Here is a 25,920-nt window from a genome sequence, read left to right as displayed (position 1 = left end):
GTTGTCTGATGGGAGTGCAGGCTGTTTGTAGGGGTGCATGACTGCTTAAGGTGGCACTGTTGCTGAAATGTTGCCCTTTGAACTACAGCTTAAAAGGTATAAGAATTGAGTAATAGCTGATATATGCTATGTTAAAATGTCCCTGCATTTTAAACGGGGCTTATCTGATGAATAATTGGTTAAAAATTTTAGTTGTCATTTACTTGTCCCTGAAGGGCAAATACATCCATCAATGAAGTCAGGTGCACCTCTCTGGAGCAGTGGTAGGATGGTGAGTGTAGCTTGATAGTGACTGTCAGTATCAGTACCTGTACAGGTGAAATAGCAATATAGAGATGATGAGCTCTTTCCTCTGAGGTGTGTTTTATTTAGTGAAGTCAGGAGAATGCATTCAACATTGATAAGCATTAAAAATGTTGTGTCATTAATTTCGTTTAACTGATATCTTGGATGTTCTTGACAGAACCTGATGAATACTTGCAGAAGGCTGCAGATATTTTAACTGATTACATTATTGAACTTAGGACATTTATGAAAAATTACCCTCGGCCACAAATAAATATTGCAGATGCAGGAAGTGATCTCGATGAAGACCTACCTGCAGTGGAAGAAAGCCAAACGTGGGAAAAACTGACACCAGAGGTAAAAATGAATAATCAGTTTTTGACTATTCAGCACAGGAATCAGAGGTGATAACACTGAAGTTTAATGGCACTAGTTTGTTCCAGATTCTTCTCTTCCCTTTCAGGAAGTCATTGCTGAGGCCATCTTAAGCAACAAAATGCCAGAGGCCCAAACCTTCTTCCGAATGCATCAGCATCCTGCTCAAAGTCTACAAGAATTTATTCAGACGGGTTTGAATCTGGTCTATGACCGGCTTCTGAAGGACAATACCAGAGAGGCCTCAGAACTTTTAAGAAATATGGTAAGAGGTGTTCAGTAAGCATGCTGATAGTTTTAAACACTTCTTTATGACTAATGAAACAAATTAGTGGTAAGCATAGGGGCAGGGGGCTGAGCTTTCTTGTGAATGTAATTATTCTACCACATTGAATCACAGAATAGAATCATAGAATGATTTTCATTGGAAAGGGCCTTAAAGACCCTCTAATTCCAACCCCCCTCCTCCACAGGCAGCGACACCCACCACTAGATCAGGTTGCTCAAAGCCCCATCTAACATACACTTAATGCAATTAAAATTACCAGGCTTTAAAGTACTGCTTTGATCACTAATGTACATTCAGAATGCTGAGGGAGCGTTACTCATGAAAGCTTATTGATTAATGTTGTGCTTGGGGAAGTGTAAGGTGATCGTGAAAGGAGTAGGTAGTAAAGGGTACAAATCTTCTGTGCAAACCTGCTAGAGAGATCACACATTTCACCAGGTTATTACAGCATCTCAGTAGCTGGTGAAGTGAATATCACAAGCATGCTTGTAAAAGGTTGTGCACTTTGTAAAGAAAGCTGGTGCATTTATTCTGTCAATGTACAGCTGCATCCGTACAGTTTGCATACAATGAATATCTTCTTTTTTGTCAGGGCTTTGATGTGAAGCAGCAATTGCGTAAGATATGTTTCTACACAGTTGATAAACGTGTACGAGATTTGTTGGTAAGTGTAGAAAAGGCTTTTTTTTTTTTTTTTTGGTCTAGCTGATATTCTCAGCTCTGAAGACTGATATTTATTTATGCTGAGAGAAAGCGTTGTATTGAGCATACTTGTAGAATGGGAACAGTTTCTGTCGCTGCATCCTTGCAATGTGGTTGCTGAAACATGTCACCTAAATGCCTATGTTCTTTTCTATTTTCAGTTAAAGTAAAAATTAGTTAAAATGTAATTTCTTTGTTCTGTGTCTGATCTAGTGCTCATCTTTTTACACACAGTATGAAGTCTTGTCTCTCTTGAAATTTGGGTAAAAGTGTATTTACCTCAGTACAGTTAGCATTTTTTCCTTCAGTTGGCTAACTCTCTACACTTGCAGGATCATTTCCAGCTTAGATATATTATAAGTAGAGAAAATATATAATTGGAGGTAATACTTTAATTTGAATTAAAGGTGAAAGTTTTACAAGAAGAAAATTATTTTTCTGAAAAAGAGAAGAAAATGATAGACTTTGTGCATCAGGTTGAAAGCTTTTACTCGGAGTCCTTCCAAGAAAATAAAGAGATTCAGTCTCTTTCCAGGTAATGTGGGTTATCAGTTTTAATTAGTAATTAATAATGATAATAGTATTTTAAATATCCTGGCTTCTACATTGCATTTGATTTACTGCACTAACAAATATGATCTTCTGTTATCATCTTAAATGAAGTATATAGTCATAGAGTCATTAAGGTTGGAAAAGCCCTCCAGGATCCTCTGGTCCAACCACCCCCCTACCACCACCGTCACCCTCTAAACGTTGTCCCCAAGCACCATGTTAAACCTTTCCTTAAACAACCCCAGGGATGGTGACTCCTCCACCTCCCTGGGCAACCAATTCCAATGCCTGACCACTGGATCTGTGAAGAAATGTCTCCTAATTTCCAACCTGAACCTCTCCTGGCACAACTTGAGGCCATTTCTTCTTGTCCTATTGCTAGTTGTCTTCCGGAAAAGGCCAACCCCCAGCTCACCACAACTACTATACAAGTTTTTTAATAATGAAGGATATTATTGGAGCTATTAATCAAGCAAAGCATATTCAGATGGAATGTTTGTTATATTTTTGATATGTCTATGATATTACAAACAAAATAACCCAGAAAAATGATTTTAGAATTAAATAATTGTAAAAATATTACATATTATTTGCTATGCCAGTTTTGGAAAAATGAGTTAATTCTTTGCCTGTTGGTCTCCTATGCACTCTCAAACTTTTAGCTCAATAAGTCCTGCTATGAATTTTAGCACTGTCATCAAAAATTAAATAGTAAAACTTGTTAATTCTCATCTTTCATCTTCTCATCATCTCCTATTTTTTAGATTGCATACTTTTTTCTTTTTTTTTTTTTTTTAAAAAAAGTACTGGAAAATGTACTAATGCAAAATTTCATTGCAGTTTAAAGAATTGGAGAAAGGAGCAAGACTTTTCTGGACATACAGCCGCTCTAGACTTGTTGAATTGTGAAGGACATCGGGTTCACAATAGGGAAGTCAGAGTGATGTTTAACTGGGCTCAGTGGTGGGATGAGCCCATTCAGGAAATGATTCTTCTACCTAAAAAAGCACGCCAAGGCAAGTATCCTGGTGTTGAAAGTTAGAAGAAATTCTGAGTTAAAAATCTGACTGTCTTTGAAGTAGCGTATTGCGATTGTGTAGGAGTAGCATTGATACAAGTAAAGCTGCGTGCTACCACAGTAGGTCACTTACTTTTTTGGCAATTGAAATTCTTTTGGGATCTGTGTTGTTGTGTTATGACAGGTATCCTGTAGGGAAAAATTTGGAACTATCTGAAAGGGAATTGTCTGATGAATTGCCAGTTGCCATAAATGTCGTACCCTGCTATGGTCTGCAAAGCTTATTGCACTATAGTATTTTATTCAGCTTTTCCGACCTAAAGCTCTAATGAGGTGCAACAGTATATTTATCTCAGCATTGTTCTTGTAAAAGAAGATATCTGTTCATTAAAAATACATAAATGTATACAGAAATGTCACTATTTTGCTAAAATACTTTTTTTCTGTTGGTTTCATCATTTTGCTTTTTTCCAATACAGAACTTTCCACATGTAATCCTGAGGTTCTTTGGATGCACTTGACAGCCCAACATGACTGGCTTAGTATTTGTTCATGGATTGAAGAATCTGAGCCCAACCAGACTTTGCGTGGACAGGCGAATTGGCCCGCTCTGACTGCAGACATTGTTGACCGAAATACGTTGTGTAGTGGGTATATGAGAAATGATATATTGAACAAGCTGGCTAGGTATGTGCCTTTAACGCGTTATACTTGCTTTCTATCTTACGTGAAGCCAAAATAAGACAGTTACAGAAGTACAAGTTAGTAAAATCTTTGATACCTATTCATTTTATATTGTTTAGTGCCCTTGTTTAAAATGGCACAAATCCATCAGTAAATTTATTTTTAGTTGTGTACTTCCACTTTTCAGTACTCTGAAAACAGGAAGAAACACGGGAGCAACAGAAATCCTCTGCCAGTGTTTTGATCTTTCAAAAAGATTATATACCTGCTGTCCATTTTACTGCAAGAGAAAAAATTCTGAATGTAGTATTTCACTCCTTATGTCCCATTCTCTACAATGAATAGTAACTAGGATACTGTTAAAGCACTATCAGAGGTATTTTGTCAGGTTATGTTTGCCTTGGTAGTGAAGTAACTCCTTAGAAGGAAAATTCTGTTTTGTAAGTTTGAAAATAGCCTCCAGAACTTTTTAAAGGGACTAATCAGTGTGTATGTATTTTTTTTTTTCTCTCTCTCTCTCTCTTTTTAAGAAATGGCATTTTTGTCCTTTCTGAGTTGGAAGATTTTGAACTCCTGCTCCAAAGACTGGTTTACCTAGGGGGAGTACTGCAAAATCCTCACCCTGTTCCAAAGTACTGTGCTGCAAATGGTTTGGATTTCCACACTCATTTTGTCCTTCACTGTTTAGAACATAATCTGCAGTACATGTTGTACACTTACCTAGATTACTACAGGTATGAATGCTTTTTTCATCCTTTGGATTACATGCAGATTTAAATAATGGAAGACAACTTTAACAGTTGGCAGTAAGAGTTTTCTTAGGCTCTTGCTGTTTGTCCAGTGAGACATCTGGGGTTACAGCAGTGTCATTTAATGAAAAACTGAGGCAGTGTTAGGTTTCATTCTGTATTGTGAAGCTTTATCCAGGTTATCTTGTCATGATTATTTGTGTGTTAGTCAGTGAAGAAAATGATTATGGTTGTAATTAGTGTAATATTTGTAAGCAGTGCAATCTCAAATGAGCCAAGGCAACTTGTTCTTCAGCTACAACTCCATCTAACTGTGTAGTTGGCTTTTCTCTACTCCACTTTTACCTTCTTACCAACAAAATTATTATTTTTTTCCAGTGTGTGTAATCAATTTTAATTTCATAAAATATTCAGACTATGGAGAACAGTGTTTGTGAATCAAGTCTCCTCTTTGGAAAATGTTTGGGGTTGTCCGTTCTGGAAGCTATCATTTTGATTTACAGCAGCAAGCAAGCACAGAAATGTAAACTTAAGGTGTCTCTGGCACTTTATCAGCTAAAGATGTACATCTTATAGTGATGAGTGGTATGATTCAACTCTGTCATGATAATGGATGAAATAAGTCACTGTAACACCAAGTCAGATGCTCTTAACTTTTAATGCAGTTTTATATTGGGGCAGAGGATGCTTACAAATACTGTGTTTTCACTGTGTTGCTACTATTCTCTTTTCCAGTTTAACCCCTTCGAATTGCCCTATTTTGGATAACAAGGAATTGCATGAAGCACATCCCTGGTTTGAATTTCTTGTGCAGTGTCGAGGGGTTGCCAGTAATCCACGAGGTAGGAATCTGGTCTTGCTCAGCAGGTGGTCTGAGGTTTAAGCCAAGTATTTGGGATATCTGGGTTTAATTTTCTGCTCCGCTGTAGACTTTTTTTCATCACGGCAAATCATTTACATGTGCATTGATCAGTTCCATATCTCTAAAACACAGCTTGTAATGTATATTTAAAATGTGCTTGAAGATCTGGAGGTATGTCAGAATTGGTTTGTGTATGTTCATCATTGCATCCAATTTGACTTTATTCCTAAAAGGTTGAGCAGCAGGAGAATAGACACAAAAATGCATGTACCATTAAAATTAAAGCTTCACATAGTTCTTGTGCTGTATTATGACTTCTCTGTCCCTTGGGTTCTGTGTTTGCTTGGACCAAGACATTTTGTTAGTTATTGTCATTGATAATCCACGGAGTTTGTGTGCTTACTTCATTTCACCTTTTTTTTTTTTTAACCTTTCATCTTTTTTAGTGGCATCCATTAACAAATGATAAAAATAATGTCCAAGTGAAGCATGCTTTTTTTTTTTTTTAAAAAAAAAAAAAAAAGTTTTAGCAGTGTGTAAGATAAAGAATTGAACTAATAAAATGGAAAAATGCAGGACTATCTAAACCAATCAGTGGAGGTAAAATTGTGGCATAAAATTAGGGAAAGTTTAGTGAAAATGGGAAGGTTTTAGCTGTATTTGTAAGTTATAAAAAGGTTACTTTTAACAAAAAAAAAAAAAAAATCATATTTGTAGAAGAGTTATAATGTACAATTTAATAATTTAATACTTTTTTTTTCCAGTAAATTACATCTCACTTTTTTTCTCTTTCCAGATCCAAAGATGATTTTTCAAGCTAGTCTTGCAAATGCTCAGATCTTGATTCCTAGTAATCAAGCCAGTGTGAGCAGCATGCTACTGGAAGGACGTACACTATTGGCACTTGCTACCACAATGTATGCACCTGGAGGTATTGATCAGGTACCGTGTGGAATAAATTATTGACAGGTTTTTGAAGAAATTCTCACATGGTATTGAAAATTCAAATGAATAAATTGATAGAAATAAACACACTAACAACAACAAACACTGTCTTCCCATATGAAAATCTAGTTTTGTTATTGCATGTTTCAATTTCTTGACCAAATGAGAACTCTTAGGAGTAGAGCGTTTGATCTTATGTGGCTTGGAAATAGTAAGACAAAGTGGCTGTGACTTGGAATCTTTAGCTTCTTTATAATAGTTACAGCTGAGAGTGTTTATAGACACTTGTGTTCCTAAAATAGTTCAAGTTTTTTAAAAAAAAAAAATCAATAAATTTTTAAAATGCCGTGTATACATAAAGTAACTTAAAACATCATGTGTCTAATATAGCTTACAAGATTTTTTCTTCGTGTTGTTACTGTTTGTCAAATTTCCATGAATGAGAGTTTTATTATAATCTTAATGCAATTTCTTCTTCTTAATTGAATGATTTTGCTTCCCTTCGATGTAGGTTCTTCAGAATGAAGATATGGAAAAACCTCTAAAGAAAGTTGATCCACAGCTCTTAAAAATGGCATTGAGTCCTTACCCCAAGCTTAAAGCTGCTCTCTTTCCCCCGTGTACTTCTCGTGGAATTTTGCCACCTGACATTTCTCTTTACCATCTTGTTCAGGTATGCAAAATGTTTCTCAATAGAGCTGTTTGTTAGAACAAAAGTAAACTGAGAGAAGTTTGTTTTCAGCTAAAGCCTGGAGTGTAGGGACTGTATCTTGTTTTCTTGGAATTCTTAATTTGGACCTAAAGTTTATAGCTTCATTAAAAATATTTTTTTAATGGTAGCTAAATATTGAATTATTATTCTACTATTGAATTATTCTATACTATTATATCAGCCATATTGAATCTGGCTGATATTTTTTTTTAAACATCTGCTGTGTTTAACTTCAGCAGAGCTGGTGTGTGGCAGCTCTAGAATATCAGAAAAGTAATATTCTTGCTGCATTCAGTAGACAGGTTGTTTAGTATTACAAAAATTAAAATGTTTTAAATTGTCTAAGGGAAATTGAAATTTAGAATTAAAGAATAATGTCTCATGGAGTGTTATGACACGTTTCTGGGCAAATGTCTTTTACTTTTTGAAATAAACTGCAAGCTGGAAGAAATGACAGAAATTACTCATTATCAGGAAAGTGGTAGCTTTGCTAAAATGAGAGCTTAGCAAAATGCTTAAACGTGTTCTTTCCCTGTTTTGTTAGACTAAAATAAGCATTTTCTTGCATTCGTTTATCTACTCTGTAGGATCAGAATGTAAATATGTACCTTTGAGAGAGGCCTGCACCAGATAAATAGCAGCATAGGCAGTTCTTGACTATCTGCTAATATAGGTCCCTAAAATATTCTCTAGTCTGGTCAGATGTGAAAAGCTTAAGCTGTCTTAATATGTTTTGTGTCTAATCTTTCAGACATTAGTGCCTTTTGATCCAACTAAATTATTTGGCTGGCAGTCAACAAACACTCTTGCTCTATCAGGTAAGTTAATTTCAAGATTTACGTGCTTTTTAGACAGATCCTAGGATGAAATAGCTTCCAGTGGAATGATCTGAAGGATAAATATAAAAGGCTATTCCTTTAACAAAAAAAAACAAACTGTATTTTACTAAAATTTTGTTTTGAAATTAAATTATGGTTAGATATGTTTCCTTTTTTCCACTTAGCTCTTTACATTTTTTTTTTCCAAATGTATTATGAAGTAGGAAAGCAGTGTTTTGTTTTACAACTAAGTTGAGGGCCTATGAAGAAGTGATTTGCCCATGGCTATTAGAAAAAGTTACTGCTTTTACAGTTCTGATTTTACAAGAAAAATCGGAATTTCAGTGGGATTTGGGTATGCTGAAATTTGAATTAGAACATGCTTTAGAGGTATTTGATTGTCATCTCATGTTTAGTAGCTGAAAAGCATTTTCTATGTTTAATTCAATTGTTTATCAGCTTATAAAAATGATAATATTCTTTCTAGATACATCAAGTGACTTTCCTCATTTTTCATCCCCTGAACTGGTGAACAAATATGCTGTAATGGAACGACTGGATTTTTTGTACTATTTGCAACACGGACGTCCAGCATTTGCTTTTGGTACATTTTTGGTCCAGCAGTTAGTAAAGAGCAAATCCCCCAAACAGCTGTAAGTTTTCTCTAAAATGTTAGTTGGATGGTTCTGTGGGAGTTACAATCTAGCACATGGAGTAGCTTTAATACTTCCCAACAGTGTGGAAAAAAGTGGTGTTCATAATATCACTTAAAATTTTAGGTGTCCTGGGAATCCGTTCAGTTTAGCATCAAGTTGGATAGAAATAAAATAATCACCTAAAAGATGGTGAGCTTTATTATTAAATCTTCATTTTAAACCTGAATAAAATTTGTATGATGAAAGCTAGGAATAAAGAATGTTCCAGTCATATTGAACACAGGTAGGTTTTTCTTCTAGGGAGCTTAACCTCTAGATAACTTTATGGAAAAAAGGTACCCCTCTAGTTGGACAGTTCCTAAAGATGACGCTTCTTCAGTTAATTAAGAAGAATGGTATATTAGAGATTGAAGGAGTTAGCTTTTCTGTCTGAAGCTTCAAAATCATGTGCTCAAGAGAATGCAGTCAGACTATGCATGCTTCATGAATACGATAAATTTACAATTCATATTCAGTAGTGATATCAGGGGAAATCACTATTTGTTTCTAGAAGGTCTTGTTTGTGTATTAGTCACTATTTGTTTCCTTTCATGATTTTGATATACATGATATACAAATCAGTTTCTGGTATCTGAACAGGCAAGATTTGGGCAAGAAGAAAAGCATACCTTAATGAAGGCTGAAGTGTTTAATATTTTAGAAAGGTGATTTAATGTAAGACCTGAGCATGCATGAATTTTTCAGTTACCATTATGGAAAAAATTCAGACATCTGGTGAGCCAACCACTGTTGAAGCCTTCAGGTTGTCTTTTTCACTTAGAGTAGTCTGCAAATCAGGTTCTTGATGCTGCAATACTTGGATTGTAAATTCTACAATGGGACGCTTTATAATTTAAAAAACAAAACAAAAAATCTGCTCTCAGGCATATTTATTAATTTTAATATCGATTGCATTGCCTTCAGCTTTTTAAAGTTTATTAAATTGTGAACTCCCTGCTCGCATTTTGAGCATTTCTTATATATGGGACTTCGTTTTTATAACTACATTTTTCTAAATGTGCAACTTGGTTTGTAAATATTTCCCATGCTAACGAAGTCTTCGTGTTTAGTAAACCATACATAGGGAATATTTGTGTTTGAAAATTGGTTACAAATCATGCATATTGACTTCTTTTTTGTTTCAGGATTCAGCAAGCAGGAAATGAAGCCTATATTTTAGGCCTTTCTTTCTTCAACATACCTTCAGTAGGAGCAGCTTGTGTTTGTTTTCTGGAACTGCTTGGTCTCAACAGCCTCAAACTGCGAGTCGACATTAAAGTTGCAAACATGATATTCAGTTACAAAACCAGAAATGAAGAATCTCAGCGCAATGAAATAAGAGAATCTTTGGGTAAGCATGCCTTTGTTTGCTTTAAAATAGTGTACTATTTATTAGGAAAAGATAAAGAGAGACTGAAAAATGGTGCTTAAATTCTTAGGAATGCAATGAGAGCATTTCTGTCCTTTGAAGAGTTAAGACTTGCTCTTCTTATATTCCTGCTTCTTACTAATTCTGGAGGTGCATTTTGAACCTGTCATGCTAAATAAGGCAGGAAGACTAATGCATGCTTTTAAACAGCTGCCTGAGGCTCAATTTAATTGCTTAGTAAGGTTCCACCTGATGTTGTAATATAACTAGATTAAACAAAGGGACGTTACCAAATCACTTCTGTAATTGAAAACTGCTACAGTAGAATCAGATGTTCAAAGCTGTAAGGAAATTAAATTTATCCTAGGAATAATTTTAGAAAGTTTGATTACTAAGTAGACATCTGCAGGTGTCTTTTTGTCCAAACTGCTGGCAGTTATTGAAGCATTTACATTAATAGGATTTGTACTTCTTGTTAATTCTGGTACTTTCGAAAATATTACCCGTATTCTAATCTCAGAAATAATAATATATTCTTTTAAACAGTTGAAAAGTTAACAAAGTTGGCTGAAGGTGAAAAAGCAGCAACAGAGGAAGTTCTTATCTCCTTAGAAGAAGCCTTCTGGGATGAAATTGAACATCAAGGAATAAAGAAGTAAGGAAAATGTAATTTAAAGGATTATGCTGACAAATTGAAATTGAGTATTGAATTTCACCATCTCTGTATTTAGACATTATGAAAGAGATCTGAGTCTTATTACAGTAAAATAAACATCAATATTTGAGTTTAGCATACAATCTTGGTATTTCAAATAACAGGGGTAGTAGATGTATATTGGCAAGAGTAAGGAAATTCTGTCAGCATGTTTGACTAATAGCTCCTCAGGGCATGCTTAAGAGAAAAGATTATTGAATTATTTTTCTGGTAGAAATATCAGTTTATTACAGTTCAGGCTTAAAATTTTGTTCTTATGTATTTTTCCTTTTTTTTTTTTTTTTTTTTGGTTTGGTTGGTTTGTTTCTTCTTTTAGATACAGTACACAGAGGCAAAATTAGAAATGCTGATTTAATGTTATCTTTAAATTGGATGCAGGACGTCTAGTGATTCTAGAAGGCAGTGGTCTTTGGTAATGCAGTTCTGCAAACTCCATAACACGAGGCTGAGTACATCTTACCTAAAGGAATGTGCTAAATCCGATGACTGGCTGCAGTTCATCATCCAAACCCAGCTGTACAGCTACAAGCCAGATGAGGTAAGCTGTCTGTGTATGGGTTTAAATGAAGATGAGATTTTCAAGAACGCTCATTGTGAAGCAGTAAAAAAAAAAATATATATATAATTAATTAAAAAAATTGAAAATAAATAGAAGGAAAAAGGGATCCTGCTAGCAAGAGAATGTTACATTGTGTAGACAACAGAAACTTGAAGCCTCATCTGTTTCCAGGGAGTTAGAATTTGTCTTAGGATGCTCAATAATCCTCTGTTTACGATAACCCTTCCTTTACAGCTGGATTTCCTGACTTTTTTACTTTTCTCTGTCTCTTGGTATGTGAAAAGCTAACACAAGATAAAGGAAATTGACTCCAGAAGCAGCTGAATCTTCAGCAGATATAATAATGTGCTTCCAAGGGCATGAAAGCTAACTATTAAAGGAGAAGATTAGGAAGAAACTTCCTGTTTCAGTAATGGAGAAAACATTTTTTAGAGAGAATTGATTTGATGAGTGTCTCTTTTGAAGTGGATTGGGCATAAAAGTATTTGCCAAAAAGAGACTTCACTTTCTTGTTAAATTTAGTTGAAATTATGACACATTCATACAGCTTAACTCGTGTGTTTTTTTTTTTGTTTGTTTGTTTTTTAATCATTTATTAACATTTTTTTTTTTACTGGAGAGTTGGTTACCGTATGTTCAATTTAAGTTTTAATAAAGCTACTCATTTTTCCTTTCAAAAGTTACATTGTTTTTGTGTAAATATATTTTAACTTGTGAGACTCCAGCTCTTCCATTTTTGTTTTTAAGTGTAATTTAAGATAAACAAAATATTACTGGTAGTTAAAAATTGTATGCAATTTAGGAAGGGTAATAGGAGGAAGCTAACTGGAAAACTGCAGCTTAGGTGATACTTAGCAGGTCTGTGTTTTTTTAACTTGGATCTTTTCATTGCTTTCACAAAAACACATAATTACACAAAAGCATCTAACTAGACATGAATACTTTTTCATCATATGAGAGAGATGAGAAAAATGGGTTTCTTTAAAAGGCATTTTAGATTCAAGTAAGAGGAGGAGTTTCAACATTTTACTAGAATAATTCACACGTACAGAACATGCTTTCTTCTCTAGCTCTCCAGAAATGTTCTAAGCAATCAAATTTGAAGGATGTTTTGCTTGTCTTTTCTGCATATTTAATGCTTCAGTCATCCTTCCCTCATTCTCTTTGGACCATGCTCTGTATAGATGCTCTTGGTTTTGTTTTCTTAGGTCATTTCTATTCTTCACGGATTCACTCCCATTTTACAAGATCATTTGATGTTGGCATTGGAGAAGTTACCGTTTTCATGTGCTGCTGCAGGGAGTCCTGCAAACAGTGCTGCCAGTACGTTCAAGAGCAAAAATGTAAACAGTCTCTTTCAAATCCTTTTTCGATGTCAAGAGAACTCCAACCCTTCACGTTACCTTTTGACTGAAGGATTGAGAGAGCATGCTCCCATTCTGAGTGTTTTAGCAGCATGTTTCCAAGTAAGTATTGATCAAGTTATTTATCTTCTAGAGGAATAAATTATAAATAATTAAGACATTTTTATTGTGCATAGCTACTTTAAATGGTAGATATGCAGGTTGCATTCATCATTTTTTTCTCAGTTGTAGTAATTGTAATTAGTATGACACATTTAGCCAACTTAGACGCAATGAAGTGACATGTGTCATCTGGTTATTATAAAAACCATCATTTTTATTTGACAGGATGCCAACATTATTCATTGTCTTTGTGTCTGGATAATTACTACTGTGGATAATGTTACCAGATCTGAAGCAACAAACCATATTCAGACATCAGTAGAAAATCACATATGGGATCTCCATGACCTATCAATTATCTGGAAAGTGTTTTTAAGGAATCAAAAAAGTAAAACACTTATAAAGGGCTTCCAGCTATTTTTAAAGGTAAGTTCATGTAATTTTTAGTGATTGTAGATACTTGAACGTATCTCAAATGTTCTTGGAGAGGAGAACACATACAGTTTCCCTTCCGTCTTGGTATTTTGTGGCCTAGATAGCCTGGGTGTAATCTACTGAAAATCCTGTCCAAGGAAGAATATTGTTGAAAGGAAGTTCTTCCAACAGTTACAAACCTGCAGGTCATATATCAAGCTTGAAAGCAATTTTAATAAATGTGAACTTTACCATTCTAGTACTGAGGAACACAAAATTATTCCTTTATTGAGGTACTTATAGGAAAAAGTTATAATTTATTTTTGTGTCTTAAAGGATTCGCCTTTACTGCATATACTGGAGATGTATGAACTGTGTATGAACTGTAAAAAATATAATGAAGCTAAAACCAAACTGGACAAGTTTCAGGAACAGCTCGCAGAAGTAAGATTTAATTTTCTGTTAACCTCTTTGCATAGGTTATCTCCCTACTACAATGTCATAGCCATTTAATGTCATATATGAAAATAATGAAAAAGACACTTAAAATAATCGTAGAATTGTTTGGGATGGAAGGGACCTTAAAGATCATCTAGTTTCAACCCCCCTGCCATGAGCAGGGACGAAGGGATCTAGGAGCTGATTTGTGAAGTAACAGGTTTCAGCAGATTCTTTTCATTGCTGGTAGTTGATGGAGAATTGTTTTTGACAATTTGTTCAAAACTTACAGTGCATTTTTCTAAATCATTTTGTTCTAAGTTGATATGGGCAGATTGAAATACAATTGCAACTTCCTTGAATGAACAGTTTGCTGTTTGAGAGTTGGCATTTAGTAAGGTAGGAAAGTAAGGTAGAAAGTAAGGTAAATTGAGTTATTTGTGTTGAGTAAAAGTATGATATTCTTTGTTGTGCTGATAAAGCAGTGACTTACAGAGAACACCTATTCAAGAAAGACAGCTGTTTTTAACTACGTTACAAGGTTTCTGAAAGAATATGTGATAGTGCTTTAGCCCTGGCAGTTGTTAGAAATCGTATGGGCTTTTCTTTGAAAATGACTCAGTGAAGTGAATTACTGTCCTACAGTCCATGTAGAACACTGATTTAGCAGTCAGTTTTAAGAGGACCAAAGTAGTTTCATTCTGTACCCTTGGTTGTCACGTACAGATATTTTTGCAAATTATTTCAGTTCTTTCCTTTCTGTCATGATTTTCTAGTTCCACGAATATCTTGGTGACTAACATTCATGCCATTAGCGATTGGTTGTTTTCCTTCCTGCAATTCAAGCTCTGGCTAGATCAGTTTCCTTTTCCTATGTACTGCTTGCAGAGTGGATATGCTTATAAAGTGTACAGCTGTATGACAGGAGCTATTAAGCTAGCAATTTATTTTATCTACCCATGAAACCTTCTTGCACCTTTTATCTCCTCTGTGGTTATCAGGAGCAATTGCTGGTCACCCTATAATAAAATTTACTATCTTCAAATCAAATTCAAGCATATATTGGCAATGGAGCAAGTGCCCACTTGGGGAAGGCATTTCATCATTTCCTAAAGGAGTTTGATCAGGCATGCCTCTGATAAGCAGTGTGATTGCCAACAAAATGCAGAATATACTTGCCAAAAGCAAAAAACACAACACTTACAATTCTTTTTGTATACACAGCTTAAAACATCAGATGAACCAGCAGCTTCAGAATTACCTGTGCAATGGTTGGAGTCACAAGCATTGTTTCTTCTTGAATTGATGATGCAGCAATGTAGAACAGAATATGAATTAGGAAAGCTCTTACAGCTGTTTGCTGCAACAGATAATCTACTCGATGGTAAATACAGCTTCTTCTGTCAGGTGATAGCACTGCTTTAACCTAAAGACCGCATAAAATGTTTTTTTGAGTGACAGAAAATGTTTACTTGAAGTGTATTCATATTATTTCATTTTTGTATAAGAATTTACGTAACCAGAATTGGTTCTTATGGTGAACTGCAGCAATGAAAATGTAATTCTATGCAAGTCTGTTTGGGAGCATGATTAAGTGCAAGTGTATGTTGATGGGGAGTACACAAATGACCTACAGAAGTATTTTAGTTACGGGTTCAGAATATATTTTTGGCTCCATGAAAACTTTAGAGCATAAAATCTGTTTTCCTTCTCCAGCCGGGTCACATGCTGGAATAAGCAGCAGAATTTCCTCACGTTTAAAAACCAACTGCCTTTAATTGTTTTTACTCCTTTGAAACAGGCCCTTATGTGAAGAAACTCTGTGCACTCATTGAAACCCTGAAGGATTCCTCCGTATCAATTAATCGCTCCATCCTAACCAGTTACGATACAGAGACATTTCAGAATGAGTGCAGATCAATTTTGGAGCAGCTACAAGAGAAAGGAATGTTCTCACTGGCTCGGGAGGTAGCAGAATTAGCAGAGTTGCCTGTGGATCATGTAGTTACCCAAGAGGTATAACATAGTTCAATAATGACAGTCACCTCTTAATAATTCCGTTATTGGCAGTACTGAGAACATAACTTCTCAGCCTTCCTGAAGCAGGTTCATACTGAAATCACTTTCTATTTTAAATGCAAGTACACTGAGCAAGTTGGCTGCAAGTGCTGTGCTGAAAAGGACAGCACATCTTTTCTTATTCTGTTATTTCTTTTACTGCTATATAATCAGCTTCATTGGTTCTTTCTAGATGGATTTTTTTTATATTGAAACATGTAATCTTAATTCAGTTTTCAGTATTCTGGCTTTGCAGTGTTTTTGTGTTGTTTTTTTTTTTTTTGTTTGTTTTCTTTTGAGAGACCGCTTTTTAAAGCCTTTCTGAATTTTTGCAGGTTCTAAGAGATCTACATCTTTTAAGAGACATTGGACAGTGGCAACTAAAACAGACAAGAATTAAATTCTGGAAGAAGTGTAATGATAACTTCATGAAAAATTCAATCTCCAGCAAAGCTGCATCTGATTTTTTTTTGAATCAGGCAAACACAGTGTTTGAATCTTCAGTTCATGAGAAGATAAACAGCATTATGGAGAGACATCTGTTGCTTACCTTAGCTGGCCATTGGCTAGCCAAGAGTGACTCGGTGTCATTGGACAAATTAGAAGAAATAGAGAAGCAGATCTGGATTTGTCGCATCACACAACAAACGTTATCCGCAGATGAAGGGTCAGGCAAGTCAAGACTTTCCTTCCATGGCATAGTGAACATGGATCTTACCTTTGATAACTTAGCAAAGGAGTTCTCTTTTTCAAAGCTACCTGCTCTGAACACACCAAACTACTTAAAACCAGAGGGTCTTGAATTCAGAGAGTCTGAACAGACCTTGACAAATGATGAGAAAGAATCACTCAAGTTTTTGATTGGATGCCTTCTTGATGAAGGAAGTGTACATGAAGCCAGCCGTGTGTGTCGATATTTCCATTTCTATGACAGAGATGTTTCACTGGTATTGCATTGCAGAGCTCTGGCCTCAGGGGAGACTGATCTAGACAAATTACACGCAGATATTCAGACTCTCCTTGTAGCAATAGAGAAGATGTATGACAACAGTGCATCACAACAAACAAGAATCCCAAGCAGTAAGTAACACTAACCTATTCAGCCACTTGACAAGTAATACCATTGTTGGAGTTCTACTGGACATGTCTTCTTTTGTTTCTGTGTTTCCCCAAGAATTTCTGCAGGAAATAAGGTCTTTGTGACAGTGTCTTATTTATTTGGTTCCTAAATCCCCTGTTGAAAGGAATTTGAAGTCTTGTAATATACATTGATTCTATGTGCTTCAAGCAGAGTCTCTTAACCACTCACTTTCACAATTCAGTTCAGGTAAAGTAGCACTGAATGTTATCTATGTTCCTGCTTTTGGAAGACACACTCCAGTAAATCTTGAATGTGTTTCTGGAGCTGAAACAAGGAAACATTTTCATCATGTATCTCTCTGAATACTTTGTATGCTATAATGGGTTTAGTGTCTTAGTAGTAGTAAGGCTAAGGATAATAGTGTTTATATATGAAGTATTGTATGCATATTTAAGAACTATGAAAGAAAAAGCTGTCAGCTGGAAAATTACTTTCTAATGCTAACATGTATAAAGCTTAATAGGAAAATAATAGAACAGAATAGAAGAGAACAAGTGAAGACTGATGAACCTGTTTCTGTGCTCTCCTATGCTTACGAATTTTACATCTGAGATAGTGTGAATGTTTTGGATCATTTGTGTCCTGCTGTATTGTTTGTATACTGATTTAAAAAAAATCACTGGCATCAAGAGTTCAGTTTTCAAAGACTGAGAAAGTATTCCTATATATAAGTACAGCAATCTATAAATACAGCAAGTTGTATTTGCTAAAGATTTCTGAAGTCTTGCTCCAAATGTAAGGCTTGTTGTTGTCTGTCTTTATGAGAGAGGAATTCAGAGGGTTTTTGTTTCCAGTATCAAGCTTAGAAGACTGGACACACATTGTTGCTCCGTCTCCAGATGACCAGGTTGTTATCAGTCTGAAGGCTCTCATAGATGAATGTGTTCATGGGAGAAACTACTGCAGACAGGTTCTCTGCTTATATGAACTTTCTAAGGTATGTATCTAATAATATTATTGAAGAAATGTGTGGTTTGTATTAAGATGTGCTATGGAAGTTTATTTGGAGAAAAGCATAAGGAGTTTTGAAAGTACTCGTTAGGTGCCTGAAACAAGCTTCAGAGAGGGAAATTACCAGTCCTTTTTGTGGAAAAATGGCCAGATGTTTCCGAGACATGAAGTGTTGAAGTGAACTCAACTCCTAGACTCCCCGTACCTTACTCCAGTAAGCTATATTTCAGCCTGTGTCTCTTTTGATGTGCCTTTTTTTTTGTGATTTTTCAAGCATATGTCGTTCATCTGGCACTTTGCTTTAGGCCTTTGTTGTGGCATGCCTTCGTAATCACCACCGACCCAGAAGCAGACAAACAGCAGCTGTGTTAGAAGTTCTAGCACAGAAATGCTCTGCGGGCTCCACACAGTGGCAGCTCTTACCCAGAGGCTGCTCAAAGGAGTGGCTAGTAAGTTCCAAGTGATTTGACCTAGACAGTGATAGAAGTAGCAGACTGTGTTGTTAGCTGCCTGTCTGCTCCTCAGCCTTCGTGACTGCCAGCAGCCCACCTCTGCTTTTTGCCAGAGGCTGCTGCTGAACACTTCTTTCAGAGTACCTCTAGAGGGTACAGACCCTTTGCATAGTACTTGGTCCATAGTTTTGGAATGTAGTATTAATTTGAATAGACCCAGCAGTATGTGTGCTGAAAATATTACTGTCATATTTGTCATAGAGGTTCTTAGTGTTTGTTTGTTTGTTTTTTTCTACAGAATTTTTCATGTCTCAAACATCCGGGGTGAATGCTTTAGGTTTGAGCTAGGGAGGAAGTAGTAATATGACTGGCTTCTTCCCTTTTCTACCATCCATGTTGCCTGAAGCTGGATGTCTATACTTTTGAATAAATAGGTCACTGAGATGATCACTGTGTCTATGAATTACATATTTAGATTAATTTCTGAAGTTGTAACATGTTACATCTGACTCTAAAGAGCCTCACTGGCTCCTCTTTCAAATGTAGCAAGTGCGAAAACTGGTTTTTTTTTCACTTGGGGTCTGTGGTGTATAGAGATTAGGAAAAGTAACCCCATAAGTAAAACTGTTACGCAGTTAAAAGAAGAAAAAATCATGGTCTGGGAGGATACGTAGATTTCCTCTCTTTCCTTTAGCAATTTTCAGTGTTAAGGCTTGTATTTGTTTCAGGAACGCATCTCTGTCCTACAGCACTTCCCTCTTGCATCAGCTAATTAGGATGATGTGCTACAGGTCAATATATGTTCTGTGACTGGATTTTTTTGCTGTGTACCTTCTAAGTGTCTGTGTATTTCTTAGGAATTGAACTGCTCCTACAGTGAAATGTCAGCCCATGACCCTGAAGAAGTGCTTCGAGCAATTCTATCGTCCCACCAGCCAGACAGATGCAGGAAAGCTCAGGCATTCATCACCACGCAGGGTCTCCAGCCTGAAATTGTGGCAGAGTTAGTGGCTGAAGAAATCATGCAGGAATTATTGGCATCTTCAGAAGGGAAAGGTAGTAAAGGTTCTCAGTCTTGTTTTTTAGCATTTTTGGTTTGTAAATATGATATTTTTGCATCTGAAAAACAGTCCTTGGTCTCAAGATACTTGAGTGCTAATAACAGTCAGTAATGTTTAGGCAGCTCTGAAAGGTTTTATGCAGATATCAGATTGTTGTTTTGTGTCCAGTGTGGTGTTGCAGTATTCAAAGGTTTTTTGTTATACTTTTTAGGGATGTACATTTCATGGTTAAAAAAAAAAAAAGCATGTTTTTTAATCATAATCTTTGAAGCCCCTCATCATCTGACATGGAAAGACTTGTGTTAATTTTTTTTGTGAAAAGCGTGGTCAGATTCTCCTTTTTATTTTTATATTTTTTTATTTTTTTTTACCCCTTTGAGAAATGAGATACTCCTTAAAACAGAATTTATCTGTAGGACTTTTGTATTTGAGAAACTTTTACTTTTCCACAGCATTAACAACAAAGTTACATAAGAAACAATGATGGAGGTTTGGGACTCCAAGTGTGCTTTCCTCTGTCCCTATTTGCTTCTACTATGCTGCCTCTCCATTGCAGATTTGCACCTTTACTGCTCCCCTTGTATCAGTTCACTTGTATTAGCTCAGGTGATTTGTTTCACATCCTTTGGAAGAGTCAACTTACTTGCCCAACAGAGAACAGAAATAAAGAAGAGTTTTCTGTTGAGTTTGCGAGTTAAACTGGTTTGTGTAAGAGTATGAGTCAGGGTCACTGCCAGTCACTTGCTGGATTTGTGAAATTACAGGTTTCATTACAGTAGCAGTATGGGTGTTCTGTAGGATTTCAGTGGATCAAATGGGCAAAGTAGAACTATCTGATACTCAAATTTCAGCAGTAAGATCAAAACCATCATTAGAATTGTAGTTCCAAGTCATAGGTCAGTGTGGATGGGGTTATTTTATTTTTATTGTTTTTCTATTAATGCAGCCAATCTCTCCTGAACAGGTAGCACTTTTGGCATAACTCACTCTCTCTCTGCATACAGGACAGAAGCAAGTTTTGAACCCCGCAGCTGAGAGTCAGGCATTCCTACAGCTTGCTAAGCTCTGCCAGGATCACACACTGGTTGGCATGAAGTTACTGGATAAAATTTCCTCCGTACCACGTGGGGAACTGTCATGCAGTAAGTAGATGGCAAAAAATACTTGATGGTAACTAGTACATCACTGAGCATTGCATTACTTTGTTTAAAGTCACATCACAAAGAATATAAACAATGCTGATGGAAGCATCTATTACTGATCTTAAATTTGATGTTAATAGATGTGAATATATGCACAACAAATAAACATATTGCTTAAGTATCACCCGAATTTACTTTCCAAACAAAATCCACTTTTTTTTATGCTGATAGCTAGGAAATAGAGTTAGTGATTTACCTGAACTTCGGTAGTTACATTATACAGAAGATGGGTATGGTGGCTTTCTTCTTATTAGCCACAGTTAGAAATAACTTTTTTTTTAATCTATTTGTTAAAGTGACTTTTTGATCTTTTGTTGCTGGAATTGATTTTATACTTTGGCTTTATGGAGATCTTGTCATGGAGTTTGTAAAACAAGGTGCTCTGGCAGCTAACCAGCAGAGGCAAATTGATAACTCCTACTTACATACTTAGACTGGTTTTTTGTTTGTTTGTTTTTTAAATTGTTATGGGCAGTTCATCTCTGAGGAAAATGAGAGAGGATATGGTTGTCATGTGAGTTGTCTCATGAGTATTAACATAGGCAGAAGTAGAGAGCTTCTAACGGTATTTTGTCCAGAGTGGTGAGCAGAGTGTCTTGAACACTTCTGCAGAAAGCAAAGCATGGTTGAAGTTAGTGCTGATTCTGTTCCATTAGAATCCATCTGCAATACTGGAAATTTGGAATTCCTATATATGAGAAAACAAATAATTAAAAATACCACATTCCGTGCAGCCTTTTTCCCCAGCACTTTAGTCCTATTGTCAGATCTTAACTTACTCCTTAATTTGTCTGGTTAAGTAGCATAGGGGTCAATATTAATATTTTTATGTATGACTGACTAAAAGTAAGGAAAAGACTGAGAAGAAACAATGTTGGGAATCACCAAATTGTGCTGGAGCACTGTACCTCTTAGAATGAAGCCTCTGCTAGAGTACAACATTTTCGCAGATAGAGATACACAAATGTTTTGAAACTAATTATAAGTTTATGGCATTAGCTATATTCATTGCAAAAATCTGCATTTTTATGGAATTGATGAATGACTTTTTTCAAACCCAGATGCAAAAGTTGTGGCCTTTTTTTTCTAATGGAGAGCTGATTGCCAGAAGTGGGATGCTGATACATTTATGGTATGTTTGTCAATCAGCTTTTGTTGGAGGAGGTTGGAAATTTTGTATTTGGAGAAAATAGCATTTCAGAAAATGATCTAAAACCCCAGACGTCAGCACAGGCTGGGAAGCCAAACTGAGTGCATATTGCAACAGAAACTATAGCTTAAAAGTTGCACAGGACAGAGCCGTAATAGCTCAACTTTCTAATCCAATTCTGCTGTTTGTAACAGGAAGGGTTGTGTATCCTCTGCAGAGATGGTATCAGGTTTGTAGACAGACATTTGTTATCCTCAGGTTAAGACTACAACATGAGAACTAATTTCCTCGGTTTATGAACCAAAGTACCAGAGTTCTTGTATCCTTCAGTTACAGAATTGCTGATTTTGGCCCATAATTGCTTTAGTTTGACTTGCCACATGGAAGGAATCACTAGAGTCCTCCAAGCAGCACGGCTTCTCACAGATGAACATCTAGCACCTAACGATGAGTATGGACTTGTGGTATGTATGCTTGATTCCATATGTGTATCCAGAGGCTGTATGAACATTTTCTTGCACGTGTCAGCAAATAACTTTGCTCTGAGCGGTATATGGGGAGCAGGTGGGGAGCAGGTGGGTAGCAGAATGGAATAGTCTTCCACCTCTGGTTGGTCTTGTCCTGCTTGTCTGAAAGCTAGAGGTGGAAGCTAAAGCTGGGTTTTTGGTCTGATGTGTGCATGTCCTGATGGACAGATTTTTATGTCATAGAATCCTTGGAAGACTTCACTGGAAAAATAGAAGTGGAAGAGTGAGATGGCAACAGTGTAGTAAATCAAACTGAGAATTTCAAAGTGCTTCAACTACTCGTGAAATGTGAACGTTTTTATTACCATGCTGTCACACATCTTTTAAACCTGTCTTGAAAAGAATCCTGGATTCTGAGACACGCTCAATATAGTGGTGATACTGCAAGAGGGAATGTACTGAGGAGTCTAGAAAGTTCTCTGCGTATTTATATTTGTTAAAATTACACCCTTTTTCACCTTACAATAAAAAGGTGCAGTGAGTTAGATTAAAAATAAAACATCTTGGCTCTAAGGGAATGTCTGCCTGCCTAGTGCAATACAACTTGCTGTACCGTGTAGCTGTATCAGCTAGCACAGCACTCTTGCCTTGTGCAGCCTTTTCCCTGCCACAGCACTAACAGCTTTGTGAGAAGGGACTTTTCTGCTTTGCTTTGAGCTGCATACTTACACTGTTATTTCCACAGGTTCGTCTTCTTACTGGAATTGGCAGATACAATGAAATGACCTACATCTTTGAACTGCTGCATGAGAAACATTACTTTGAAGTGCTCATGAGAAAGAAGTTAGACCCAGTAGGTGGAGGGGAATAAAGCTGGGAAAAGAGAACTGTGTGTCTGTGTCAGAAACTGATATTTACACAGCAAGGTGGAATTATTGCTGGAGTCTAGGAAGTGTTATTCTAGTTCCACAGTGATAAATTAATTCTGGGTTTTATCCGGCTTTTAGTTGAACAAGTTTGTTCTAATTAGTCCAGTGCTGCAACGAGAACAGCATTGAAGCTTCAAGCTTGGGAATGTCACTTAGAGTATTTGTGTCCTGTTTTGTTTTTCTAGTTTGCTGTTTCATGGGTTTTTAGAAATCATAAAATAGTAAATATTTATAGCTTTATTGTAAAATAAATAATTTGTTTTTAGCATTTATTATATAAACATTTATTTATAAATAGGCGCATAGCTACTGGATTTTTTTGCCTGACATAGCCCAAGTGTAATATTCCCATTATGTCTTATTGTGGAGAAACCTCAAAGACTGTTCTGATACAATTTTCCAAAAAGTGATCATTATAGAGTTGTTCATGAGTACTAAAATGTGAATGAAAACATAAGCTTTTCAAATCTTAATCTGATGTTCCTTCATTTGACCAGAGTGGGACACTGAAGACAGCTCTGCTGGATTACATCAAGCGTTGCCGCCCGGGGGACAGTGAAAAGCACAACATGATAGCCCTTTGCTTCAGTATGTGTCGAGAAATTGGAGAGAATCACGAGGCTGCTGCTGGCATACAGCTTAAGCTCATTGAATCACAGCCATGGGGTGAGTGCAAACTGCAAAAACAAGAAATATGAGTTTGCATGTACTTTAGTACGTCAGGTTGCTGCTGTCTGCACCACACAGTTGACTGAAGGTGGAAAACTTCTGAAGAATTAAAATGTACACGAATGTTCTGTATGCTATTATTGTTTAGGAAGGAAGACACAGTGGGCAATTGTAGTTTGGATTGCCTGTGTTTTCTGGTAACATCCATTAGAATTCCACTGGCTGGAAGGAAGGTACTGTTCTTGTACTCAGTGCTTTAGCTGTAGGTTTTAACAAAAAGTGTATATATAAGTGTTGACATTTTGTGCAAAGTAACTCACATCTGACCTTAGTGAGTTCTGTACAGCTGGGAGAGTGCTGTGGAGCATACAGAGATTCCAGTGTGGAGCAGTTAGTCAGTGCTATGTCAAATGCTTTTCTGAATTTATCTGATAATAGTGGTTGTATCTACCACAAATGTGTCATTTGGATTTATTTTCAGTATTCAATCACAAGACTAGGTTCCTGCAATACCTTTGGCTCATAGTCAAACAGATATCACTGCTCCTTTGCCATTTTTCAACTTTTTTTTTTAATATAAGAAATCTTTTTTGCTGCTTTCTGAAACAACAGGAGACACAGACTTGGTATCAGGAAGTATTTTATAGCTTATTTTGTCACCTGTGTAAATAGTAAGTTTTTGCATTTTTTCCCCATTTCAGAGGAGTCTCTTCAAGATGTTGCAAAGTTAAAGAAACTGCTGATGAAAGCTCTGACTCTCTTTATTGATGCAGCAGAAAGTTACTCTAAGGTAAAACAACATGAAATTGTATCACTTCTATGCAACACATAAGGAGTGAGCTGAACTGAGAGAACAAAGAAAGCTGCTATAGGGAGGATGTGCAGAATCCCATCCCAACAAAAATTAAACAAGAAAAATCTCTTGCTCTGTCATTTCAGCAGTATCCCAGCAGTCTCAGTAACACTATTGTATCAAAGAGTTGTATGGGGTTCCCTTTTAAGACTTCTAACAGCTGGGATTACAATTAGATTCCCAGTTTTAGAGGAGTGACCATGAACTTAACTGCTTCACTCTAAGGACGAGTGAGAATAGAACAATATAAAGAGTGTTTAAGAACTGGTGTGGTTAGGATGATGAAAGTAGTATTTGCAATGAGTGAACCTTTATTTAAAACTAATGGAATATGATAAAACTGCAGTGATCTACAAGAGAAAATACTAGACAACTCTGAACACATTGCTTCTGTCAGCACTGTTTATTGTTTTCCTCTAGAGACATACTCCAGCAGCTTGTGTTTATTTTTACTACCTAGGACTCCTGCGTCCGACAGTCCTTGCGCTGCAGTCGGCTAACAAAGCTGATAACCCTCCAGCTGCATTTTCTGAACACCGGTCAGAGCACTATGCTGATTAACCTGAACAGGCAGAACCTGATGGAATGCATCATGTCCTTGCCTAGATTCTATCAAGTAAGCTTTCTCATCTGTTTTCTTTTGAAAATGATTGCTTTAAACAGCAGGTGCCTAAGCACTCTGCTCCTGTGAGCATAATGCTCAGAGGTAGGTCAAACTGAAGATGTAGAATATTTAAAGTATAGGAATGTTTCTGTACAAAACTAAACTCTTCCAGCTTAGTAATTCCAGCATCTGTTCTCCCTGAAGGCAGCTATTGTGGCTGAGGCTTACGAGTTTGTTCCAGATTGGGCTGAAGTTCTGTATCAACAAGTGATCACCAAGGGAGACTTCAATTACTTAGAAGAATTTAAACAGCAAAAACTCCTGAAGCCTAGCATATTTGAGGAGATTGCTAAGAAGTAAGTAGTTCTGTGGTCAAAATGGGAACTTTCTTTTCCACAGACTAGAAGAACAAGTTGCATGTTTAATGGAATGCAAGTCACAGTATTGTTAAAAACTTCTCTGTGATAAAGTATGGCATATAGGGACCTGAGACCTATGTTCAGTTTCTTAAACGTATTATGGAAATAGCACCGGATCTATCATCACTGGCAGCCTTTGCAGTAGTTAAAGGGGGCTTATAAAATGATGGAGAGTGACTTTTTGCCTGGGCAGATAATGACAGGACAAGAGGGGAGGGTTTTAAACTAAAAGAGGAGAGATCTAGATTAGGGGTTAGGAGGAAATTCTTCGCTCAGAGGGAGGTGAGGCACTGGAACAGGTTGCCCAGAGACGTTAT

At 36.4% G+C, this 25,920-nt stretch overlaps 1 protein-coding gene across 2 annotated transcripts in view; it reads left to right on the top strand.

Annotated features, from left to right (window-relative positions):
• The window catches only part of SPG11 (SPG11 vesicle trafficking associated, spatacsin), a 38,473-nt gene that overhangs the window by 6,672 nt on the left and 5,881 nt on the right, over nucleotides 1–25,920 (top strand). For both annotated transcript variants that reach the window (XR_011100542.1, XM_068695218.1), the window contains exons 10-39: nucleotides 464–642; nucleotides 749–925; nucleotides 1,542–1,613; nucleotides 2,059–2,186; nucleotides 3,044–3,219; nucleotides 3,701–3,908; nucleotides 4,436–4,639; nucleotides 5,390–5,496; nucleotides 6,313–6,458; nucleotides 6,973–7,134; nucleotides 7,925–7,991; nucleotides 8,479–8,644; nucleotides 9,832–10,037; nucleotides 10,602–10,710; nucleotides 11,149–11,308; nucleotides 12,538–12,795; nucleotides 13,021–13,221; nucleotides 13,546–13,653; nucleotides 14,872–15,031; nucleotides 15,449–15,663; nucleotides 16,041–16,785; nucleotides 17,641–17,783; nucleotides 19,107–19,305; nucleotides 20,315–20,452; nucleotides 21,993–22,126; nucleotides 22,875–22,982; nucleotides 23,556–23,724; nucleotides 24,429–24,517; nucleotides 25,041–25,196; nucleotides 25,389–25,540. Coding sequence is in view for 1 of the 2 variants with exons in the window: in XM_068695218.1 (XP_068551319.1) it covers nucleotides 464–642; nucleotides 749–925; nucleotides 1,542–1,613; nucleotides 2,059–2,186; nucleotides 3,044–3,219; nucleotides 3,701–3,908; nucleotides 4,436–4,639; nucleotides 5,390–5,496; nucleotides 6,313–6,458; nucleotides 6,973–7,134; nucleotides 7,925–7,991; nucleotides 8,479–8,644; nucleotides 9,832–10,037; nucleotides 10,602–10,710; nucleotides 11,149–11,308; nucleotides 12,538–12,795; nucleotides 13,021–13,221; nucleotides 13,546–13,653; nucleotides 14,872–15,031; nucleotides 15,449–15,663; nucleotides 16,041–16,785; nucleotides 17,641–17,783; nucleotides 19,107–19,305; nucleotides 20,315–20,452; nucleotides 21,993–22,126; nucleotides 22,875–22,982; nucleotides 23,556–23,724; nucleotides 24,429–24,517; nucleotides 25,041–25,196; nucleotides 25,389–25,540 (5,242 nt within the window). In the remaining variant the exon portion in view is untranslated. The remainder of the gene's footprint in view (nucleotides 1–463; nucleotides 643–748; nucleotides 926–1,541; nucleotides 1,614–2,058; nucleotides 2,187–3,043; nucleotides 3,220–3,700; nucleotides 3,909–4,435; nucleotides 4,640–5,389; nucleotides 5,497–6,312; nucleotides 6,459–6,972; nucleotides 7,135–7,924; nucleotides 7,992–8,478; nucleotides 8,645–9,831; nucleotides 10,038–10,601; nucleotides 10,711–11,148; nucleotides 11,309–12,537; nucleotides 12,796–13,020; nucleotides 13,222–13,545; nucleotides 13,654–14,871; nucleotides 15,032–15,448; nucleotides 15,664–16,040; nucleotides 16,786–17,640; nucleotides 17,784–19,106; nucleotides 19,306–20,314; nucleotides 20,453–21,992; nucleotides 22,127–22,874; nucleotides 22,983–23,555; nucleotides 23,725–24,428; nucleotides 24,518–25,040; nucleotides 25,197–25,388; nucleotides 25,541–25,920) is intronic.

The sequence above is a fragment of the Anas acuta genome, chromosome 12, assembly GCF_963932015.1.
Source record: "Anas acuta chromosome 12, bAnaAcu1.1, whole genome shotgun sequence".
Lineage (NCBI taxonomy): Eukaryota > Metazoa > Chordata > Aves > Anseriformes > Anatidae > Anas > Anas acuta.
This window is presented reverse-complemented; position numbering and strand designations above follow the sequence as displayed.